This window comes from Protopterus annectens, chromosome 17.part0 (genome assembly GCF_019279795.1).
Source record: "Protopterus annectens isolate FY-2018-M chromosome 17.part0, PAN1.0, whole genome shotgun sequence".
In the NCBI taxonomy this organism is placed as follows: domain Eukaryota; kingdom Metazoa; phylum Chordata; order Ceratodontiformes; family Protopteridae; genus Protopterus; species Protopterus annectens.
The window spans coordinates 5,209,470-5,235,509 of NC_056751.1; the positions used below are offsets into that span (position 1 = coordinate 5,209,470).

The 26,040-nt window shown below is 40.4% G+C and overlaps 1 protein-coding gene across 1 annotated transcript in view; it reads right to left on the bottom strand.

The window, feature by feature from the left end:
* Nucleotides 1-649: 649 nt before the first annotated feature.
* LOC122791395 (PH and SEC7 domain-containing protein 3-like) overlaps nt 650-26,040 on the bottom strand; it is a 1,011,223-nt gene continuing 985,832 nt past the window's right edge. Inside the window, exon 8 of the mRNA XM_044059134.1 lies at nt 650-6,174. Coding sequence (XP_043915069.1) covers nt 5,959-6,174 — 216 coding nt within the window. The 3' untranslated portion in view covers nt 650-5,958. The remainder of the gene's footprint in view (nt 6,175-26,040) is intronic.

Below are 26,040 nucleotides of genomic sequence, written 5' to 3' on the forward strand. Positions count from 1 at the left end.
GGAGGCTTGCCCCCCTGCAAGAATATAAAAAAAAAAATCATTTTTATTTTTTTTCCCGAAGATTCAAAACTATATATATATATATATATATATATATATATATATATATATATACATACATATATACACACACATACACACACACACACACACACACACACGAGCGTGCACATACAAGTACATATCAGTTTGGTTCCAGGTAAACCCCCTCTGCATCCCACATATGGGGGTTAGGAGGAGGCAGTTTGATTTCCCCATTCCAAAAATTTTAACAGATCAAGAGTTATGACAATCTGACACATCCTCATAGATACCTACAAACTGATCTATATAAACACACACACACACACACACACACACACACACACACACACACACACACACACACACACACACACACCTACAAATATATACATAATGTATGTGTGCATATATTATAGTAATTTATCATACAAGTCGTACACATCTGCTATATAGATACATCAATATCTCAAATTAGCTGAGAAAAACTGCAGTGCAGACAATTTTGAAGAAAAATAAATTAACTCAAATTGCATGTGGAATGCAGAATACAGGAGCAGTGGCATTCAGCCCTTGAGCATCACTAGACATGCAAAAAAATCAGAACCAGAACTATTATTAGACAAAATGAAATGAAACATTTTTTTCTCATTTATTCTTCTTTAAAGTTTAGACATATTTCATATACATACATATTTTAAAACCGTCACTATGATGGTTTCCATTACAGCAAAATTATATTTAATGTAATTAAATCATTCATTTACAACAAATATTATCCTCACCCTATAAAAAGAAAAGGAATACATATAGTGTAGGACATTTACACATTAGAGGTTCATATATCACAGCATCTGTAAATGTGTTACCAAGAAGGTCACTGTCTTTGTTATTTCAAAAGTGCCACTGGGGAAAGCAGGCTACAGTTACAGCAAATATTACCCCTTTTAGCACTGACACTCAAAAGCCCTTGTAAACTAACTTATTCTCATATCATACCGTGCTTTTATTACCAGAAGTATTATCTGATCCCATTACTATAACACACAGAAGACTACAGATGTGCTCAGTCACAGAACTCTAATATTTCTGACACCTGCCTTCTATTTACAATTACCATATAAAAGCATCTACATAGCACCTACCCATTTATGAAAAAAGCACAGTCTTGACTAAAACAATACTTCTTAGCATCTGACTTGGTGTAGAATTTACAGGCTAGAACGGGCAGTCTGTTCTGTGTTTACTCACAGAAAGATATGGGAAAATTTTCATAGAGGCTAAGCAAATATCTTAATATCTTAGATGCCATAAACCGTACTGAGTACTTCACACACTAAGGCATAGCCATATATGTGATTTAAGACAAACTCGTGCTGTGTGCATCTTGAAGCATGCAAATATAGTCTGACTGCCTTCCACCTGCCATGAAATGGTATTACTTACACTGACTTTTAAGTGCCTTTTTATAAAAAGTATCCATTTACGTATTTCTGGCCATAATTATGCAGTCATTTTGGAACTGTAACCTTAATTAGTGTTTTACTTCTTTATTTATAGATTTATTTTTACCTACAGTGATGGAGTAAAGGGATAAAGACCCAACTACAGCCTAGGCTACTTGAGTTTGATTAGCAGTTCGGGTGTTTTATGCAGTAGTTAGGGCACAATAGGTGTACCAATCCAGGGGTGAAGGAGCATGCTGGGTGGATCGTTCAATTAAATCATGGGGAGGATGAATCGCAAAAAAGATCAGTGGGATGAGCATGTGGAAGGACTGAGGAGGTTTGGCTGCTCTTCTAGGCCAGGAACACATATGTGGTTCAGCGACATCTCATAGCCTGTCCAGTCTACTAATATATAGTGCCACCATGCCAGGAGGGGGAGACAGGACTATGGTAAACACTTAGTGCAAGATGCAGTATGAGGGTTGTTCACTTGATTCATCCTATTCTGCAATGCCTGGCTGGCTTCAGCCTCACATAAAGCCTGTAGCTAACTACTGCTGCTATTTAAAATGCCTAAAGTTTTACTGAAAATGGTAAACTGGAGAGAGAGAGGATGGTGCCACTGTATTATGAAGTATCAGCTGAAACAATTTCTAGTCAGAGCTGAAGAGGAGTAAAGTAGGCTCTGACACAGCTACTTACCTACACGTTCTGTTACACTTTAACTTCAAACATTACTTATGCAATAGTTAACTCATTTCAGACATTACTTATGCATTAATTACAAAAGGCAAAAAGTAATATGCCAGGTCATTATAATATTCCAGTTGAACCACAGACTATACAAAGCATAATTTTTTTCCTAATGGTCTCGGTTACAGGTCTTAGTGGGATGCATGATGCAGCAGGTCATAGAGATGCAAAGGTTAGAGGATGCACCAATTTATAGTCACTGCAGTGACACAGCATTCTCATTTCTGAGGTCACATACATGAAACTATTTTCATTTACCTTGCACTGCAATTATTTTTGTCCTAGTCAAATGCATTACAGAAAATTGCTTTTCTGTGGATTACTACTATTTAAAGCAAAAGTTTGCTAATTTAGGTTAACTGAAACTATTCATGATATTGCACTTGGCTACATTCAAATATTTTATTATTCAGAGAGCGAGTACACTGTAATACCAGTTTTGCACTTTAAACAACAAAATACAGTGTAAACAAAACACTTCAGTTGCTACATTAAATTTTACATACACAAACAGTATGCTTCAAAAAGTGATGAAAAATGTACCATCTCAGTTAAATGTCTAGTAACCTTTGAACATTTCTTGGACCTCCTAGTCTCCCCTCCCACCAGTATCAAAGCACTATAATCAATGTTACATAAGAACAAGATGTGTGTTCATGTTTTGAGATTAACTATTGGGAACAGCAGGCAACAGTATATAAAAACAAAGTACAGAAATTTGTAAAAGTATTAACAAATGTTTGGCTTAAAAAGTGACAAAAAATGTATATGTTATGCAATGAGATGCAATGCAAAATTGATCAGGTTCTGTCACTAACAGTACATAACTGTAAATCGTCTGTGCTGTACAAAGCTATGCTGCCAGCCATCCAATGAAAATACAGAACACATTCAAATGCAATGAAATGCAGCTGTCTGAATTTAGCCAATGCTGCTGCTTAAAACACAGAAATGTTTCTGCTAGTATTTACAGGTAAGCTTAGAACTACAATGGAGAAAACACAAAGAAAACACTCAAATATCAATCTCCACTGGGTAGGGAGAACAGAGAAAAGTGAAAACATTTTGTGCAGTAGAAACTCATCATAAAGGCCACGAGCTGCACTTGATCACACATATTGCTCAAACACATCTCACTTTGACAAAGAAAAATTTTACAAAGCCTAAGATTATTTACAAATTTATAGATATGTACGTATATATTACCTCATTACTGGCTTAAAGAGTATTTCAGATACAATCATTTCCTGTAGCGGGCAATGAAACCTTCACTTTCCAGTTGAATAATAAGCTTTCTAGTCCATTTGTTGAACCTTTATCACCTGTTTTCACAGCAAGTCATTCACTTGACTTGCAAATTATGCTGTTCTCTGTGGTGGCCATTCAACAATAGTAGAGTCACTGGACAGTAACATTCATTTTCATTGCAGGACACTTAATGGCTCTTTTCTGGTAGCTGTGATCTTTTCATACACACAGAGCACTACCGAACTCCAGGTATGACAGGTAAATAATAAATACGGCACATTCCACATGTAAATGGGCTGATAGACAAAAAGAGAAAGGCCAAAACAGCAATCTGTCAGAACACACATCAAAATACCAATTGTATTAATGCATTTCCAGTCCCTAAACTAGTGAATAATGGCATACCAGTCTACTCTGACACAACATACTGAGAAACGACTCACAAGAAAAAGTACTGTCTGTACAATAAAATAAACATTTACAACTTAAAACTGTAAACTGGCATTTAGTAACCTAGGAAAGAATGGAATAAATACTTGAGATTTTATCTGAAAAAGAACATATTTTCTTTATACATCATGTAAACAGCTTTACTCAAACAGCTACACAATAACTGTTCCTACACTTCACTGCTGAGCATACCTACAGTGCAGGTAGAAAAATTAAAATACAGTATCTGTAAAGAATATACAGACATTCAAATACCTGTAAAAACTTTTTTTTACAAAACAAACATTACAATAAAAACTTAGGGCAGTATCCTTCACATATTACTGTAGACTTTGTCACTAAACACTATCTGTAATGTTACCCATTTAGGCTTACTTTAAGGCTGGTCTTATATAATTTCAAATAGCAGCATCTTTTTAATTTTTTATTACAATAACAAATTACAGGCAGAGCAACCATAACACTGCCTGATGGAAATTCCACTGGATCAGTACGCAGATTTCTATATTCAGTTTTGATGGTCTACACGGTTACTACTACAAGAAAAGTTACAAGCTGAGTAACCTATACATTTGCTGATAGAAACTCCAGGTTTCTGTATTCAGTTTATCTGGTCTTACATGGTTATATCATGGCAATGCAAAGTCCAATCATTTTTGTCAGCAGTAACAGATTAAGTAGGACTCAAATATTTTCAACACACTGGGAAATTGGACACACTGGATGGGCCAAAAGGTGCTCAGTTCTGTACCTGCAAGTCGGAAGTAAAAGATGTGCAAAATGAACTAGCCATAGACAGAGTACCTTTTTTCTGACTGTAAAGTATCACTTTTCACATGAAAATTTCTAAAGAATCACAGGACTAAACTTGTGATGTTCAGACTGTATTAGATACCATTTTTCAGTTTCTGGGTTTCTAGGGTCACACAATCCAGATTAACTCAAATTTGTTAATGGCCTGCTGACATGCAACATCAGCACAGGTTTTTTCAGCCCCAAAAGGAATGACCTCACAAAACAATAGCAACACAAACACACAAAGAAATCTATAGCTTTAAAAAATGTATATGACTTTCTGCTACAGTTAACATGCCCTGGTCCAGCGTACCTTTCCTATCCTGGCAACAAGTACCTATAGACTTACTAACAATTTAAAACTAACAGTAAAAAGATGAAATATACTAAATGCCCAGTCAGAGAAAATGTTTGTGAAATGACCTAAACATGAAAAATCATGAACTCATTACTGAAGAAATAAAGCAAATCATCTGCACCTAGTCAATTCAGACACAATATTCATGAACAGTCCTTCATATAACAGAAAATGGCCTCATCATCCATCAACATTTTCCATGCCTGTCAGGTATGCTGTATGATACAGATTGTCAATTTGTTTCTCATTACAATAATGCAGAGACTTACTTGTCAAAGTCTATCTGCAAGTGTTACAAACTTGTCTAACATCTGTGCATCACTATAAAATATCTCCTACAACAGCTGAACCTTTCTGAAAAGGAAGCCTGAAGAAAAATAAATACAATAAAAGAAAAATAAAACATACAGCATATTTTCTGAAGTGGTGCAAGGGTAGCCATGGGTTTCTTGAAATGTGTGACCCACCCCAAAACAAATGCATATATGTTACTGAAGTATGAGTTTACCAAATGATGTTAGCATTTAATGTACAGTCATGTAAACTGCAGAAACCAGTACCAATTACTCTGCTACTTATCCGTGTTGATATACATGAAAGAACATACCCACCAAAAGTACTCTGTAATAGAACAAGATTTTCTGAAAAAAAATATATAGAAATAGGTTAGCACAAATTGCACCATCTTTGTTTAAAAGTACAAAGTGGAAAGCAAAATCTACAACAATTTATTTTACAGTATGGAACAAAAATTTACATTGTAGAATGCTGCTACAGCACCAGTCCTTCACAGATAATACCTTTTTGTTTCACCTGTTCTTGATAACAACAAATAAATGGTAGAAAAAAAAAGCTTGCTGACTATATGTATCTGTATTGTTTGTTCTAAGTAATATTCTGTTTCATGCTTGGTGTTTCTGGCCGGTAGTCCTTTCTTTCAGAGATATTGCGCTTGATCTTGGCTGTTACAGGGGATGACTCCTGGTTGAGTGATGGGCTGGAATGAGATTTCTTCATCCCACTGATGTCATTCTCATTATTGCTCTGAACTTCTAGTCCTCCCTCCTTAAGGAGTTTCACATATGTCTCATAGCGAGTTTTCTACAAAGAAGAAATCATGATAATAAATTCTGTTTTTATACTGCTTTTAGGTTTGTGTTGTCAATTATTAAATACTGTAAGGTTTTCAGTTGATACTGCACATATACTATAAGACAAGTAAGACAAATTCTTAAGCTTGTCTCACAGAACACAGACTGCTATGGGTCAGCCTCAATCATTATAATTTTTTCAACAGTGTGGGGAGTTTATATTACACCGTACAGCGATTTTTTTTAGTTAGTAATACAATTCAAATGCATTCTAAAACACTGCAGTAAGAAACACTATAACCTCTCTGTGTTAGAAATGCAATGCCCTATAAGAAATTCACCTGAACATATTGCAATGATGCAGCAATGAGAAAATAAGGCTCCAGTAGCTAATACCAAAGCCAAAACCTTGTTGATCTGATGACGCACTCCATCCTACCGGAGCTTTTCAACACATTTTAATATCTGACCGAGACAGCTAACAAGGCCCAGCACCTCTTAAATGGTCTTAACAAGAACAGGAAGAACCCCTGTCCATCTACACAGAACAAAAGTGATCAGTGACCCCAAGCTTCCAATTCATCCAACCAGCGGACAAACCTCCTGGAGTCGCTGGTAACCAACACCACCAGGGATCCCTTCCTGGACAGCAATAAAGATACGAACCTGAGATCTCTAGCCAACAATACAGGAGGTCAGCAACTCACCACCAACTGAAAAACACTGATTTTCAAACTGGAGAGGCTTCTAACTACCTCGAAAAATGTGGAATATGAGAACATCTACCTCTCCCGATGCTTACAAAGCAACATCATTCCATAAGGTCTCCACAGTTTTAAATTCCCAAACTGGACTGCTTTTGGTGACCCGATATACAGGGAACTGATCAAAATATATAATGATGTGGGCCTCCAGTTGATCAGGGTCCTCATCAAACACAATGGAGAAAAAAATGGAAGTTCTCTAGACAGAAATACTGGATCTCCAAATTAAGATTACACAACACCCATCATTCCACAACTTTATACATCTATGGGAAGGCATCTCCTCAGGATTTTGAGATATGTGACCACTATCATTCAACACAAAAATACAGAAGCTCCAGAGAGACCTAGACCAAAATGAGAACACGCAAACATACCCTCTTAAAGACTTACCCGGGAGGAACACCACAAATCGAACACCCGTAGTAGTACCCACAGATCCAGTAAGACCAGCTGACTTAGCCCTGGACAATTTCCTGCCAATGCAGACCATCCAGACAGAGGATAACAGCTACAAATCTGGGGCTAATAACTACAATAACAGGGACCCTGACCTAGCAGCCCCACCTCATAACAGCAACTACCAGAATTTTTTGTCCCCTGGTACACTAAAAACCATGGCAAGGACCTACACAAGGATGGGTCCAGCCAGAGGATGAGGGAGAAGCAGAGGCAGGAACTGATACTAAATGGACATTCTTCTTTTCCTGCCACCCACTCCAACTGCCACAACAAGTCCTCCATCTTTAACCTTACCAATAGGAATTTTCCCCTACTCTGTCCTGAAGTCCTTAAAAAAGGATTCACATTTATACCAGCACAGAGGGCCAACTTTATGGATGTACTGCTAGAAAGTACAGTTGTGTACCTGTACTATAAATGTAGATGTTCAAGTGTATTCACTGTTGCAGTCATCACGCTTGGGTTATCTGCCTGCAGGTAGCCCTCAGTCGGCCCGAATACCAAAATATTTGTATTTCTGAGTCGGATGTTGTCGCTTCTTCCATGACGTCAAGTGGTTAGGGGTATAAAAACAGGCAGCCGATGGCATTACATCAGTCTTCCTTGCCCCAAATGTCAGCAGCCCCCAAATAGGGAGTTAGTATATGGTGTGGAAACCAACACAAGTAAAAAGTAAATAGCAATACCATTATGAATAGCCATAGAGAGTAGAGATAGAAGACAGAGAAACCAGGGGGTTGGAGGGAGGGAAATCAGGACTGCAACAGTGAATACACTCGAACATCTACATTTATGGTAAGTGTACACAACTGTACTATGTTCTTTGTGTTTCACTGTTGCAGTAATCACACTTGGGTCGATTCCCAAAGCTGAGGAAGGGTGGAGCCAGTCAAGAAGAATTGGAGCAAGCTAGTAGGCCCTGCAAGACTGCTGTAGCAAATCCTGCCCTGGATTTGGAAAAGATATTTAAGTGGTAATGCTTGGTGAAGATGTGTACAGAACTCCAGGTTGCAGCTTCCAGAATGTCCCTGGTAGGGACTCCCCTGATAAATGCTGTAGAGGTAGAAGTAGCCCTAGTGGAATGTGTTCTGACCCTGAAGGGTTGGTTTTCATGCTGCTTGTAGCAGAAATGAATGCAATGTGCTATCCATTTGTAAATGGTTTGTTTAGAAATGTCCTTGCCCTCTACTCCTGTTGCAAAGTTGACTAACAGCTGGTCAGATTTTCTGAAAGGCTTAGTCTTTTCACGGTAGAACCTGAGCTATCTGTGCACGTCCAGAGAGTGCAGGAGCCTTTCCCTTTTATTCTGAGGGTTAGGGAAAAATGTTGGCAAATGGATGGATTGGTTTAGGGCTACACTGGACACCATCTTAAGCATAAAGGAAGGGTTAGTCCTGAGGGAAACCCTGTTGGCATGGAAGATAATAAAGGGTTCCATAGCCACCAGTGCCTGTAACTCAGACACTCTTCTAGCTGAAGTGATGGCTAGAAGCAAGACTGTTTTCCAAGAATTTTAACTCTCCTGAAGCAGTGGGTTCAAAAGTGGGAGGTGTGAGCTATTCCAGTACAAAGTTAAGGTCCCACGCAGGGGTGGGTGCTCTCCTTGGGGGCCTTAAGTTGTTGGCCCCTCTCAGGAACTGTTTGATGAGAGGGTCAGAAAAAAGAGGTGGCTCAGTGTTGTAACGAGCTGAGATGGCAGAGGCATGAGTCTTAATGGAGGAGAAGGATAGGCTTCTGTGGAGTAGCTCTGCTAGGTAATCCAGAATTAGAGGGAAGGAGGGCACTGCTGTGTCCTTTCCTTTAGACCAAATCCAAGAATAATATCTTCTCTACTTTCCCGCATAGGATTTCCTAGTATTAGGCCTTCTGGCTTCAAGAATGACGTCCAGCGCCTGTTTATTTAGGGTTGCTGGTGGAGTATTCAAGGAATAAGCCAGGCTGCAAGATTTAGGGTTTGCAACTGAGGATGAAAAATCTGTCCCTCATGCTGTGACAGTAGGGTAGGGGTCTGGTGTAGGTGCCAGGATGGCACCATTGCCAGACTGTGCAGAAGTGGGTACCAGTGCTGGCATGGCCAGTCCAGGGCAATCAGAATTGTCCTTGGCCTGTCTTCTTTTATTTTGAGTAGTACTCTTGAGAGAAGGGGCAGAGGGGGAAAGGCATAGATTGAGAGGTTTTCCCATGAAAGGATAAGGCAGCCACCTTCCAGGTCCTGCTGTGAGGGTTCCTGGTGCAGAAATTGCTTAACTGGTGGTTTTGGGGGGAGGCAAAGAGATCCATCTCTGGAGTCCCCCACCTCTGGATCAGAAGGTTGAAGGTGCTGGGCTCCAATTTTCACTCGTGTGGGTCTAGCAGATTTCTGCTCAAGTCGTCTGCCAGTGAATTGTGTTTGCCTGGCAGGAATTGAGCTTGTAGATGGACTTGGTTGTCCAAAGCTGTGCTCCACAGAGTCATGGCTACCCAGCAGAGTGGGTAAGAATGGGTTCCCCCATGCTTGTTTATGTACCACATAACTGTGGTGTTGTCTGTTTTTATCAGCAGTTGTTCTGGAAGGATTAGGTATCTGAAAGCTGTCAGAGCATTCTGTACAGCTAGCATCTCCTTTTGGTTGATGTGCAAGAGAATTTGGCTTGGGCTCCAGTGTCCCTGAATGCATTTTCCAGCCATGTGGACCCCCCAATGCATAGTCTGATGCATCTGTGGTCAGGGTTTGGGTGGCATGGGGTAGAGTAAAATACAGTCCCTTGTTGTGGTTGCATGCTTCTGCCCACCAAAGGAACTCTGCCCTCAGACAAGGTATGATAGGAATGACTGTTTCCAGGTCCTGAGAATGTTGGCACCAAAAACTTTTTAAGTACCATTGAAGTTTCCTTATATGCAGTCTTGCATATGGAATTAGCAGAATACATGAGGCCATGAACCCTAGGGCTTACAGTATTTTTCTTGCAGTTAGCTGGGTTCTGGTGGCCATTTGCTTGAAGTAGTCTGTCAGATAGACCTGTTTTTCTGAAATGAGAAATGCCATCTGGGAAGTTGTGTCCAAGCTTGTTCCCAGGAATACAATCTTTTGACTGGGCACCAGCTGTGATTTATTTTGGTTGATGGTGTATCCCAATGAAGTGAGAAGGCTTTTTACAAATGCCATGTGCTGAAGCAGCAATTCCTGGCTGTCCACCTGAATCAGGCAGTTGTCCAAGTATGGGTAAATTTGGATATTTCTCTGCCTGCAGTATGCAATGGCTGGAGCCAGGCATTTTGTGAATACCCTGGGTGCAGTAGATAAGCCAAAGGGAAGTGCAGAGTACTGATAATGCACAGATCCTTCCCTGAAATATAGATATTTCCAGCATGATTCCCTGATGGGGATGTGCAGATAAGCTTCTTTTAAGTCTAGGGTGACTAACAAGGCATCCTAGGCTAACATAGGGAGAAGCTGTTGCAGGGTAAGCATCTTGAATTTTGGGACCACCAGAAAGGTGTTGAGAATTGAAAGATCCAGGATTGGGCGCCAAGAGCCCTCTTTCCTGGGTACCAGGAATAGTCTGGAGTAGAAACCCTGACCCCTTTGTTCTACTGGAACTGGCTGAGTAGCTCTGATGTTGAGCAGGGAAAGAACATGGTTTTGAGCCTCTGCCCACTGGTTTGGAGGAAGGTCTGGAAATCCGCTTGGGGTTGTCAGTGAATGGAAATAAAATTTGTACCCCTGGGATACAATGTTGAGGACCCATCGGTCCTGAGTGATGGACATCCGTTTTTTTTTGCATGAAGGGCAAGTTTTCCTCCTAGGGGAACAAGCAATTAGACAGGGCTGGGAAGTAGAGCTGAGAAGTCATTGTGAACTTTTTCCATAGGGAGGTGGCTTACCACTCCCTGTTTTAGGGCTGGGAGCACTCCATTGCTTAGATCTCTGCATAGCTTGAGACTGTAGTCTGGGTGGTCTGTTTCCCCTGGGTCTTGTTTGGGAAGGCCTGAAGGTGGCTGGAAAGGACTAGTGTTTTGAAGGGCAATGCCTACTGAATCAAGGTGGTTGCACTTGTAAAAATTCTAACAGTTTGTATAGATTTAGCTTTTTCTTCCATCTTTTTAAGAACTTCTTCTGCTTTGGTGCCAACCAAAACATCCTTATTTAAAGGAGTGTCTAGTAATTTGGATTTGACATGATCTGTTAAGGTCTGCTCCTTCAGCCAAGCATGTCTTCTCAGTACAGAGCCAGTGACTACAGCCCTGAAAGATGCTTCTAGGGCATCAAAACCACACTGCAAATGATGCTTACTAACTTGGTTTGCAGAATGCATAAGCTCTTGCAAATCTTTATTTTCTGCACAATCTGGAATTATTACCATTTTTTGTTTAATGAGTTCCATAATATGTTGCTGGTACTTCAGCAAGTGAAACTAGCAATTTAATGCCCTCATAGCAAGAGTTGCAGATGTATATACCTTCTTACCCCATCTGTCTAAAGCTCTGGAATCCCTGTCCGAAGGGGTATGATTTTTGGCTGTAGTAGCCTTAATACATTTAGGTCCCTGGGAAATGATCTCTGGATCAGCAGTAGGATTCTTGAAAAGAAACTTATGGGAATCAGGTACTCGGTAGGACCTGTCAGGTTCCCTAGAGGCTGGAGATAAGTTGTCTGGAGTAAAACTGGATTCCATGAAAACATACTCCACAACATCCAGAACAGGGGGAATAGCTAAAGGACTGTGCTGAGGTAGCTCTAAGAATTCTCTGAGTCTCTTTTTGGACTGAGGATAGTCTTGGCACTCCCAATGGAAATGCTCTCGTATGCAAGGTTTCACCAAAAGAGAAATCCTCTGGAGGGGAGGCAGAGGGAATAGATTCCTCTGCATCTGAATCCTCATAGGCTGATAAGGGCATGCCCTGATAATCAGAAAGGTCAGTCATCGGAATCCTGGTCTGTAGAATCTGAAGGCAACTGAATTCTTTGTCTCTTAGCAGGGGAAGGCTGGCTTCCCCTAATTAGTGTTATAAGGTCTTCAGCCATTCTAAGCATTTGTTTTTGTGGCACGGGGGCCTGAGCATGTGCTTTGGTCATCGGTTTTCTAGGTGTAGTGTATACCCTGGGCCTAAGAAACTCTGTAGTTTTGGCTAAAACATAAGTAATCTTGGTTCAAATATCAGCAGGTTGGAAAACACCCTCAGAAGCCGGTGCCTGCACAGCGGCTCTGGACCCATCCAAGGTAGAGACATCCGCAGGTTCCATAGTCGAAGAAGCATCTCGTGGCATTCCAGACTCCAAATGGGTCTCAGCAGAGGTCTGCAAATCCACAGAAGTGGGCATCAGGGGCTGCGAAAGCACCTTACTGAGTACCAGCGGGCTGGCGACTAGCTTAATGGAAGCGTCGTCATCAGTTTTGGACCTATGCGTTCTGTCTCTGTCTTTATCTTTACGTTTTTTGGAACATCGGTAGTCAGATGGCTTACCAAAGCCATTTCAGAATAAGGAGATTGAGAGCGAAAGAATTTAGCAACAAAGAGAGCCCAACGACTAATGGTTTGGGTGTTAAATAAGGCACAAAACCGACAGTGAGGGACATCGTGGTCTGGGCCTAAACAGGTGACGCAGTAAGAATGAAAATCTCTGTGAGGTATTTGTTTTCCACAGGCAAGACAATTGTTAAGTTTTTCTGACATCGGTTAGAGCAAGAAAAAAAGGATCCCCAATGGGGTACTTAGCTTTAGAAGACTTCAGGATTATTAAATTCGTAAATGAAAATTCAGGTAGTGGCCAACTGGCACTTGCGAACTGCTTCTGCTTTGGGCTCCTCGGCAAGAAAGACTGATATAATGGCGTCGGCTGCCTGCTTTTATACTCGTGATGACCTGACATCATGGAAGAAGTGACAGCATCCGACGCAGAAATAGTAAGACTCTGGTATTTGGGCCGACTGAGGGCTACCTGAAGAAGGATAACACAAGTGTGATGACTGCAACAGTGAAACACGAAGAACATCTAAGGTGTTTTCTAAGAAAACTCAACCTCACATACATCCTGGACAAAGTAGCAATGGAACCGGCCCCTATTAATTTACCACTGTGAAAAAGGGTCTACAATCTCACTCTGCATGACACCCTAAATGTGTTTCAGCATATTTGCGATTGGGACATCAGGGACCTCCTCTACAGAAGAAGCAATCTAAAATAGTTTAACCTGTCCTTGCAAGAAAAAACTGCCCTTAATGAACTAAGCATACACAGAACTCTATGAATTATGAAAGCAGATAAAGGCACTGGTACTGTAGTCGTGGAACAATCTGAGTACATTTCCAAGATTGAACCTTATCTTTGTACTGATCAGTTTTAAATGACTCGACTATAATGATGTCTGCAAGCATTTTGCTTTTATTGATGTATTTCTAAGTGAATGTTTAAATGACAGAAAAATCACTCCTGAAGAATTTCACTTTATGACCGTAACCCAGTCCTCGCCTGGGCAAACTACTTGGTATAGCTAAACTTTACAAAAACCCAGACAACCCTCCATTCAGATTAATAGTCTCCAATCAGAGAACAAAACAGAGAAAATTTCTGAGTTTGTTGACTCATTACTGAATCCCATAGTACAGAGCACACAGTTCTACCCAAAGGATTCCTGGGCCTTGTTGAATGAGCTTCACCAGCTACAGTTAACTGACGGAGAATACCTTTTAGTGACCCTGGGCATTGAGGCTCTGTATACTAATATCCCCCACATGGAGGGCCTCAGATTTGCCCACCAGTTCCTCACCAATGAAACAAGTCTTAGTCTCCCTACAGTGGAAACCACCTGTGGGCACATTTCTAAGCAATACCTTTTTCCACTTTAGTGGCCGAATTTTCCAACAACAAAAAGGAGTAGCCATGGGGTCCAAGATGGTTCCACCCAAGCCAATATAGTGCTCAGCACTTGGGAAAAGTACACCCTCTCTACTCACCAGGGCTTCAACAATATTATTTTGTATCGTCTCTGTCCTGAGGATATCTTTTTTGTCTGGGAGGGAACTAAAGCTGAATCCAACTTCTTCCTTATTGCCCTATCTGAAAGCATTGAATTTTTGTCTTTCATGGTGATGGGCATCAACCACAAAGTCCAATTCCTTGATGTGGAAATCTCCTGGGACAGTTCCTTCCAGTCCAATATATATAGAAAAAATACTTATCAGAATAAGTACCTTGAATTCAGCAGTCAACACTCCTGTTTTATGAAAACCAACATTGTTAAGGGACAGTTCATCAGATGTCCTGCAACATTAGTGATGACAAGGTATTTGTAAATGAATGTGCTCACCTTAGCAACCTGTTCATTCAAAGGAACTATCCCCCCGACTCTGATCAAAAGGATCCTGACTGAGGTCAGCAATGCAAGATACACCAAGTTCCCGTCTACACTGAAACAAGGATTCCATAAAAACTACATTAGTCTTTCCACATCTGAGTTCACTCTCAGCTTCTGGCTACCTATCTCTAGGGACATGTTCCCCATTAGAGCGATTCTCACCAAAAATTGGGATATAATCCATAGCAAATGGGAACTCACCAGAGCTCTTAGGCACCCACCTCAACTTTATTTTTAAAACATCGAAAACTCTGGGAGTAGCATTTCAACAACTTAAGGACCACCCTTTTTTTCTCCTGCCCAGCACTTCAGACACCCATCCAGAAAGCTGGTTCCTTGTGGACACTGCTTAGCCTGCAAGCACATATTTATTGGAAATTGTTACAACTTTCCACACAATGGCTTTACAGTTAATTGCAAAGGATCTTTCAACTGTAGCAGCACTAATGTGGTATATGCAGGTATCTGCACTAGTTGCAGTACGTTCTACATAGGCAAAACCTCCTGAAGACTGGCAGACCATATCAAAGAGTACTGTGGAGTGATAAGAAATCATGACCTCCACAATGCATTAGGGAAACACAGCTCCACATGCTCCGGATTTCAAAGCTTTAAGTTCTTAGTATTAGAGCAAGTCAAACCCTTTGTAGGTGACCAGGACACATTACTTGAAGTCATCAAATTTAGATGGCAATTGCTACTATATGCAGAACTCCCCAGGACTCAATGAAAATATTAATATTAGGTGTGCGTTATGGTGGTACAGGTAGACACCCCCCCCCCCCCCCGTGGCAAACCCTATACTCCTCAATCTCATTCTAAACGGGTTACACTCTATTGAGTTTTTACCTTCCTAACTGGCTACTCTGATTTCAAATAAACTTGTTTTAACCTGATAATTGGCTGGAGAGCACTTTGTTATTGGTCAGACTTCTAGTAATTAAAGTGATTTAACACAACACTAGTATTTATTAAAGAAGTGTTCATTTATTTATTCATTTTTGAAGAAGTTCTTATCATGAATAAAGAACAAAAGTGCTCAAAACACAGTTTGGCTTCTTCTATTTGCCCTTGGGAAGAAGTGATTTTAGCAGTTAGTTGTTTTCTTCTATATTCGGTCTTTGACTTCTTAAAATAATATTAATATCAACAAGAAAATCCATGGCTGAAGAATCGGAGCACTACAATGTAAATATCTAGCACTGAATGTGTCATACTGAACAAATGAATATCATTTAAAAAACAAGTTTATGCCCATGGCATAATCTCGCTGTCTATTCAAAATTGTCTTCGCAAGTTTTAACACCCTCCACACTGAAAATTCTTACCTTATGATTTGCCTGGTAGATATGACAAGGACTATTTATATTACAATAAAAATATTAACTGCGATAAAAAAGGATGTATCACACTAATAAATTGCACAGAAAGTTATATTTAAAAGATAAAGTTGAAGCTCTTACTTGAAATTACTTATCTTAAGGAAGATGCTGAAAATGAGTAATACTCAGTCATACCATCTACAATATAGTCTGATTTAATTTTTCCATATAACGAAAAAGAAAGGTATACTTTTTTTTCAATTTGCTACCTGAATAACATCTTTATGAAGCACAGAAAAAAATAAAAAAACAGAAATCATAAATATTGGGCAATTAGTTTGCAGACAATTACAAGCCTAGCAAAAAAAATACTATTCAATAGTTCCCTCCAGCCTCAGGGAAGGCAAAACAAGACAGAACAGGGGAGAATTTGGGGCTATCCAGGCTTACCTTGATCTTTCCTGGTTCAAAAAGATTGGCAGAGATCTCCATGGAAAAGTCTATAAGCAACTGAGTAGAGAGAGATACAGAGCTTCCAGTCTCTCTTCATAACTACGATTTTTGCCACTACTGATCTTTTTAGCTGTGAATCTCTGAGGCCTTTCAGTTGAGTGATATGTTTAGACCAATACATGACAAAAGGTGCATTATATTTAATAATGAGTCTGATGAGGTATGAGTAAAGGGGAATTAAGACTTCCTTGGATCTACTGGGGATGCCTTTGGAATTAGATGAAACAGAGAGAAGGCTTACTAAACCACTGCAGAGACATGCTGGTCAAAAGCTAAGGAATAGTCAAACAAGAGTGGCTAAATACTTTATAACAGTTTCTGGCTGGCTGGGTGTGTCACCTACATGGGATGTGAAAAGCTTTTGATTACCAAAATGAACTATACCACAGTTCTTCATATTTAATTTCAAACCATTGTTCTTGCAGTAATTGCTAACATGGTATAACCCATATTGGAGCAACTGTGAGTCAGTGAAAGAATGAATAACATCACCCAATTTACAGTTGTCTCCAAACTTAAGTAACCATAGGCCAGAAATGTCGGCTTAGAGGTCTCAAAAATAGATATCAAATAAAAGACAGCTGAACAATGAGCTCTGTGGTACACTACTGGTATTCTTTTTGCTTTCGGAAGGGGCACCTGCGACTCTAACCATATGGGCTCTGTCAGGCAACCAATTAGCTATCCACATAAAACAAATGGCAAAGGTCAGAATAAAAAACTACAAAAATAAAACAATAAAAGAACTCTAGGCTTAAAGTTTTACTGCTGTTAAAATGTTTTCTATATATCACATCATCAGGGTTCATGAAAAGTATATGCAGATATGGCTCAAAACTGAAGTACTGGCTGGACTTCCAGGATGGCTACACACTAAGTAACAGCTTAATTTCAGCTCCCCCAGTGTGAAAACAGAAACTCAGAAAAGACAGCCTGTTAATTTGTCTTTTTTGGTAAATTTCAGTTTCTGGCTAGTAAATGCATTGCCTGGATGCCAGCAAAGAAATCAGGCACAAAATGTGGGGAGAAAACACTGGCTGCGAAGAATCCTGCAGCTGTTCAATGCAATACATGACTTCCGGTAATCTAGATGAAAAAATAAGTCAGACATGCTCAGAGCTGATTAAAATAAACGAAACACTGAAGGAGTATATCAACTCAAATAACAAAAGGCTGGAAATAATGGAAGTAGCTTTAAACGGATATTCAGATGAGTTGATAAAAATGCAAAAAACAGAAATTGAAATAAAGAAAAGGCTGGCCAAGTATGAGATTGCTCAAGATGACATGTTTGAAAAAATAATAGAATTAGAGTACAGAGCATTTAGGAAACTCCTGAGATTTTCTGCTGTACTAGAGAAGCTTGAAGGAACACACTGTATTAATTTTAAGAAAGCACAAATAAGCAAATGGACTGCTATTCCACAAGAGGAGTTGTTAACTGAAACAGCACATTATGCATATGCTCCAACCCTGGACATTAAAAAGCAACCTAGATCTTTAAGAGTAAAGATGCAATCCTACCAGCAGAAAGAGTTGATTCTGACAAAACTCTGTCAGAAGGACAAAGTACTAAAATGGGAGACAGTAACGTGTTTGTGGAAAATGACTACTCACTGTACACCAGGCAGAAGAGGAGTAAAGTCATTCTAGTAAACATGGAATATCGAGAAGCACGTGTGAGATTCACACTGCCGTATCCAGCTATTTTCAGAATATTCTTTCCTGTTGCATCAAAATCATTTTTTGAAGCAGAACATGCTAAGGAGAAAGTACAACAGTTTGTCCAACGAAAAAGTGAGCTATCAAACATAAGGAGATTCTGCTTCTTTGTTCTTCTGGTGATAAAGCCCATTGAGAGACTATGCCAGTAAAACCGTTTCCAGTGTTTCAAAGGATAATGCTAGAGTGTTTCAAAGGAAAATGCTAGAGAGACAGAAAAAAAAAAGACAGCACAGAGTGGATTTGGGAGATGAAGATCAACAGGAAGAAAACCAGCAACTTGGAAATTGACAAATAAATGTAGGACTACAAAGCATTAATTATTCTTGAGAAACATACAAGAGAACCTGGAAATATTGGATTTTTTTTATTTTCTTAGACTTGTAGGATACTCCAAAGCATATGCTTTAATTCATGTCATTAATGTTTGGAAGAACATTTAGGAGAGGGGGAAGGGGAAGGAAACAGTTAACTGTAAGTAAGAGAAAATATTTTTCTTAACAGTAGTGTTTTTATAATGCATGACATAAACTGCATGCTATAAAGTAAAACTTTTTCAGTTATTTTTGTGCGTAATAGGGATACTAAAATAAACAGGTGCCAATGTTTTTTTTCCCCTTCATCTTCCTTTCTGCTTGTTCAGTTTTAAGAAATGTAGGCACTGCAATGTAAAAAGGGAAGAAAAGTCCTCAGGAAAAAAGTATGATACAAGAAAACTGATTTGCTTTTTCTTAATTTTGTGAAGGGGGATGGCTGGATTACAGCTCTTGGCTTGATCTAATACCATGTTTTCAGGGGAAACAAGTAAAAAAAACACTGAATGTAATGAAAAAATTGTTGAGGCAACTGTGTACCTGGTTCTCATATTTTTATGGAGACAATCTGATAAAGGTGCAATAAAAACAGAATATTTTTCCTGCAAGGACTAGGAGATCATGTTTTCTGAAAACATTCAAGTGTTTCTCTAATCTGGGAGAGAAATAAAAATAAAACAAAACAGACTGCACTAAGTGGAAGTAGAAGCACAGGCTGTACCATATGTATTAGCATGGCTAACCTTCATTATAAGTTAATTCAAGCCTGTGAGCGTGGCTGTTGATCTGAGACAATTGTTCCTATTAGGAGGGTTAAACTTCATTATTTGAAAATGTATACATTTGAAAATGTACACAGTTTCGTGTGCTAGTATTAGGTAATAGGATTTAGGGGTGTACTGGGGTGTGCTTGTTTTTTGTTTGTGGGTTTTCATTAAAACAAAAAGTCTTGTAAGATGTGACATAGGTTCAGATGGATATGACAAGAATCAACTGTGTAAAAGATCAACTTGCCAAACATTAGTTTATACATATAGATATATATATATATATATATATATATATATATATATATATAAAACATGAAAGGAGAACATATGCATTAACAAATAAAATCCAAAAAGAGAAAAGAATGGCAGGACACTGCTGGATTAACTCCTTCGTTATTAAAACAACCAAAACAGCCAAGGATAAGCGCTTTTGGGTGTGGTACCCTTCATCAGATAAAAAGGAACAAACATTACCATTATTTTAAATTAAAAGCCAACCAATCAGCAATCAATAAACTACCCGCCTTTTTTGTAGGGCGGGTTTCAAAGGAACCATGTCATTTAACCCTGGGCTCCTATGAGCCCTCAGCTCCAAGATCCATTTAGATTCAAGGGATTCTGTCAACAACCTTATATCCCCTCCCCTATTATTTAACCTTACGTTAACCACAGCCCTGAAGCTGAAAGTGTGTGTGGAGTGCTGTTCAATGTGCCTCTAAAGAGCATTATGCACATTTTTATTTCTAATATTGGAAAGATGCTGTAGAATTCTGATTTTAAACATATTATCGGTCTTCCCAACATAATATGCTGTGCAATGTTCACATGTAGCCAAATAAACTATGTGACTAGTCCTGCAAGTAGCCCTTGCCTTAAGGTGGTACAATTTTCCAGTAACAGGATGTTTAAAAGTTGCATTCTTATTAATGGACAGACAGGCTTTACATAAGCCACAGGGAACACTGCCTGGGCTATCCTTAAATGAATTGGATGTAGTAAAAGCCATTTCAGTGCAAAGGATGTCCTTTAAATTCTTATTTCTCTTGTATCCAAAACTGGGTCTAGTTCCTATTAGGCCCTTTAACTTATTGTCACTTCTTAAGATGTTCCAATTGTTAAAGACTATATTTTTTATATCTTTGGTATTACTACTATAGGTGACAAACAACTTAGGTTCCCTTTTTGTATATCTCTGTGGAACTTTGGCCTTAGCTTCAGCATGCTCTTGTCTGATCCATGGTTTATATTTACTATCCCTTTTCTGCCTACTATCATTAATGACCTCACAGATCATCCCCTCATTGTATCCTCTGTCCAAAAAACATTGCTTCAAGGACTCTATATCTTTCTCATATTCTATATCATTCATTGATATCCTAGATATTCTGCCTGCCTGGCCCTGAACTATGTTGGGAAACATATGACGGGGATGCATGCTATCAAAGCACAGCAGACTGTTCTTCCAACAATCCTTTCTGAATAACTTCGATGAAAAAACATCACTAGTTTGTGTGATACTGACATCCAAAAAATCTATGCTGGTGTCAGAGAAATTCAACTTAAATCTAAGGAAAGATGTGGTGAAGTGTAGGTAGCTGACAAAATCTATTAGCATGTCTGCATCACCCCTCCAGAAGAAAAAAACATCATCTACAAAATGTGTATACATATACACATGTTGTTTCCATAGTGGATGTTCTAAAATTACATCTTTCTCCCAAAACCAAAGGACCAGGTTAGCATATGTATTAGCACAGGGGGTGTCCATAGCTACCCCCTGTGCTTGTCTATATATTTGCTTGTCCCCTATAAAGACATTATTCTCTAGGACCAGGGCCAGCATCTCCTTGACCAAGGATATTTTATTGTCCTCTTCACCCAACTCACTCAGGACCCCACCTATGGCTTGGATACCAAAGTCATTACTGATCACAGTAAAAAGGTTATGGACATCCAACGTCACCATTAAAAGATTTCCTTGTGGCTTGTTGTAGTTAAACCTACCTACCCTTCTAAGGAAATCACCTGTATCTTTCAACACAGAAGTTCCTCTATCTAGAAGTGGTTGAAGTGTATATTCTATCCAGATGGAAATGTGCTCCGTGACCCAGCCTCTGCCTGAGACAATGGGTCTGAACGGGGGATCTTCTACTGATTTGTGGATTTTTGGCAGGGCTTTAAAAATAGGTATAACAGCTTTTTCTATCCAAAGAAATTGTAGCATCTCATCACTTATTAACATATCAAAATTTAACTGCCTCAAGCTGTTGTGTACTTCATCCACTAGCATCTTGACACCTATAGGGTTGAGTGGAACATAGACTTTCCTATCTAATAATAACCCCTGAATCTTGCCCAGTATGCCCTGGCCTTGGCAAAGAGGCAATGCATAGCACATACACTGATTCAACAGGGACCCAGGGAATGACTCCTCTCTCTGACTCGCACATACAGTACAAGGGATGCCAAACATGACACTATCTGTGCTCAACCATGTATAGGGAGTATACTATGTGCATCCAACATAGGCAGCCCCCCCCCAGCACCATCCTCAATACTGGCACTCCCACAAGGTAAGTCACTCTCCTTACCAATTGCCGAATGGAGTAGTATGTGTTGTTACTTGTATCTATGGTATGGATGTGAGCATGCAAAGGAATCGGGTGACTGAATGGGATGCCAGTAGATAGTAGACACCTACAGTGGTAGTATGAGATCTGTAACAAATACTGGTATCACCATAGTAGCCAGTACTACACATGGTGACAAAACCCACTGCAGGAAATGTGTTGGGCCACATGTGTGTCCATATGACACACACATGCCAGTCAAGGAGGTTCACATACCAAACAACAGTCTCAGCCAGGAGTACAGGTGTAGACAAACACAAAGGCTGTGGTAAGGTCTTTGAATAATGCCTAGGGGTAACCCCCCTGGGCCTACTCAGACAGACTACATCAGGTCAGGCAGTGGGATGTTAGTTATGAAGGGTAGGAAGTCAGAAACTAATATGTAGGTCAATCAAACCTAAGACCTGTAGTATACTAATATGCCTCTAGTCAGAATGATAGGTTAGAATACAAAATGAAATGGAGTACCTGACATACCAGTACAGTCATAGCAAATGTGTACAAGTGTCAAGTGTGATCCCCCCAATCCTATGTAGAAATGTAGAAGCAGTCAGCTGTGCCCCCCAATCCTGTGAAGACATCAGTCAGGTGTGCCCCCACAATCCTATGTAGAAATGTAGGAAACAGTCAGGTGTGCCCCCCCCAATCTGGTGTAGAAATGTAGAAAAGTCAGGTGTGCCCCCCCAATCCTATGTAGACATGTAGTAACAGTCAGGTGTGCCCCCCAATCCTATGTAGAAAGCTAGAAATAGTCAGGTGTGCCCCCCCTCCCAATCCTGTGTATAAATGTGGAAACAGCCAGGTGTGTCCCCCAATCCTATGTAGAAATGTAGTAGCAGTCAGGTGTTCCCCCCAATACTATTTAGAAATGTAACAGTCTGGTGTGCCCCCCCCCCCATTGGCCACTGTCCACTACTGCCAATGACAGGGCCAAGTCCTCACAACTGCAGTGCCAAAGACAATTCCCCCCAGAATAACACATGCTAGCAGATAAGCCATTATAAATGTATGGTGGTAATATGTGCCACCATCTGAAAGATGGACATGGCATGACTGTTGGGCTACATATACAAGCAGTACACGGGGAAAAGTATCCCAGACATGCAGTATATAATGTGCACCTGTGAAATGGACACACCCTTGGAATTGTACATACAGGTATGCATCACATTATCTGGGCTTGTAGTAGGGAATATCGCTGTCGTCTGGCTGAACTCTTGCAGATCACAAAGGTGATAGGACTGATGTATTGGGAAACAGCTGATGTCCCTGCACAGGCCAGCATAACTGGAATGCCCCATGCATATCTGTGAGTCAGATGCAAGTAGTGTCCATAGCACACAAGCACCCAGCTCACCCAAACACCATCCACAGGTACCTCTCTGGTCGTATCCTTGCTGTTGGGAATGGGTACAGTATGACCCCCACCTGTGTATGGCAATAGCGAAAGAATGCAGCATGCAGTGCAGGTGTCCCATGCAGGTGTGTCCCTAGCTGTAAGTAGCACCCTGCAAGCATCCACACCACCTGATCAATACTGACAGTAAGTATTGGCATGAACACTTAGCATACCTACCCTGTCACCCCAGGGGAATATACTGTATGGCAGTCTGGGACTATAGGACTGACAGAATGCAACGGCCTGCTACAGCTAGCCTGTATCACCACCAGATGGCCTACAGGCCTCTGCGAAAGGCCCGTGTCTCACCCGTACTGCCAATGTATGTTATGTCATGGACACCCAAATAACAACATAACACACTCCACATAAGTCACATGCAAGGTCATGTGGACAAAATACAGTAACATGTCCACCATGTCCCACCCATACTGCCAATGTATGTTATGTCATGAACACCCAAATAACAACATAACACACTCCTCATAAGCCATATGCAAGGTCATGTGGACAAACAACAGTAACATGTCCACCATGTCCCACTGCATGAACTGTGGACCAACACCAAAACACAGCTGTGATGAGGTGATAACTATAGGGAAAGTATCAGAGAATGTATGCATAATGTATGGAAGAGGATAGAATAATAGAGGGAGGATGGCAGAATGGGCAGCATGGAATGTGCAAGGTCCAGCACACAGCCATGTGCACATACTATCCCTGGCTGCAAACACAAAAATGGGTGGCTACAAACCCACCCGTACAACCCAATAGGAGTAATGTCATGATTTATGACTCCTGCCTCTGGGTAACCTGCGTGAATCTGTACAGCTGTGAGGTATTGCCACAGCAGGATAATGCCATGCTGTCATATTGATGGATGTACAAATATGGGATCCTTTGCCAGCACTGTACCAAGCTGCTGAACTGGATACACAGACCCAGCAGCAAGTGTCTGCAGCACCCCCTCCAGAATGGCATAACTTTCCATGAATATGTAGGCATTTGACCACAATACTGGACACAGTTGCATTCACCCTGTGTTCCCCAGGACATCACTGTGAGCAAAAATGTCCACCTGACAGTACTTCAGTACTTGAGGACATAAAACATTGCAGTGTATAACAGTACACATGCCTGAATATCTCTGCTAACACCAGTACCATGTAGCAGAAGCAGCACAGACACAATCACCTACAGTACACACTATCCCTTGCACAGTTTGACCCCATATTGCCAACTGATGTACAGATATTATGCAGAAAGAGTTTTTTACCCCTAGGTGTAGAACACAAAGGTCTGCAATGAAGTACAGACTACCTGCAATGGATCTACACATTCAATACTGAAGGGCATACTGAGCATGCTCACACACACAGAGAAATGAAGGCAATGTCAGGCAACAACATACTGAAAGGTCATACTGGGCATGCTCACACATTTAAACAAATGAAGCCCATGTCTGCCAACAACAGTGGACCATACATATAACAAATGAAGCCCAAGTCTGCCAACAACAGTGGACCATACATATCTGACAGTTGCAGATGTTAGTGCATAAAATCCTCAGTATGCACCAGTCATGCTTTGCACACACAATGGATAAGAATACACAAATATATCCAAGGACAACCCACTACAATATGCCAAAAGTACATATACATAGATGTGTGGAAGACAGTGACAGTGACAAAGAGCCTTCCATCATGAGGCCTGTCCCATCCAGCACACAGCCAAATGGCTACAACCACATGATGTGTAAATGTCGATCACTGTAGAAATTAGCCACTGGTATCCCTCAGCATTACAGACTCTGTGATGCAAGTCCTAGCTGTGCAACATGACTGTACAAGGCAGTAGTCATCTAGCAGCTGTATATAAGTACCTGTGGAATATAAACCTGATGTGTGTAGCACTAGATGAATGGGTTATAGCCCATGCACACACACACTCCCCTCCCCATAGCCCTACTATGACAAGCCTGCTGATGTCATTCACTTTGAAATACACCTTTGGGAAAAGAGTAGCCCAGCAATCTCTACGGCGTGTCCTATACGTGCGTAATGCTATAGAGTGATAAACTAGTTAGGTAGGAGTTCTAATCCCAGACATGGCAACTGTGTGTGTGTGTGTGTGTGTGTGTGTGTGTGTGTGTGTGTGTGTGTGTGTGTGTGTGTGTGTCTGTGTAGGGAGCAATGCTTTTTAGGCTAGTCACACACACTACAGTTCAAATGCCCCACTTTGGCAAGGCTGCTGATGTCATTCACTTTGAAATATACCTTTGGGAAAGGAGTAGCCCAGTAATCTCTGTGGCGCATCCTATAACTGCGTAATGCTATAGTGTGATAAACTAGTTAGGTAGGAGTTCTAATCCCTAACATGGCAAGTGTGTGTGTGTGTTTCCATGTGTGTGTCTCTGTCTGTGTACGGTGCAATGCTTTTTAGGCTAGTCACACTCACTACATATCAAATGCCCTACTTTGGCAAGGCTGCTGATGTCATTCACTTTAAAATACACCTTTTCGACAGAAGTAGCCCATTAATCCCCATGGCATGTCCTATAACTGCGTAATGCTGTAGTGTGATAAACTAGTTAGGTAGGAGTTCTAATCCCAGACATGGCAACTGTGTGTGTGTTTGTCTC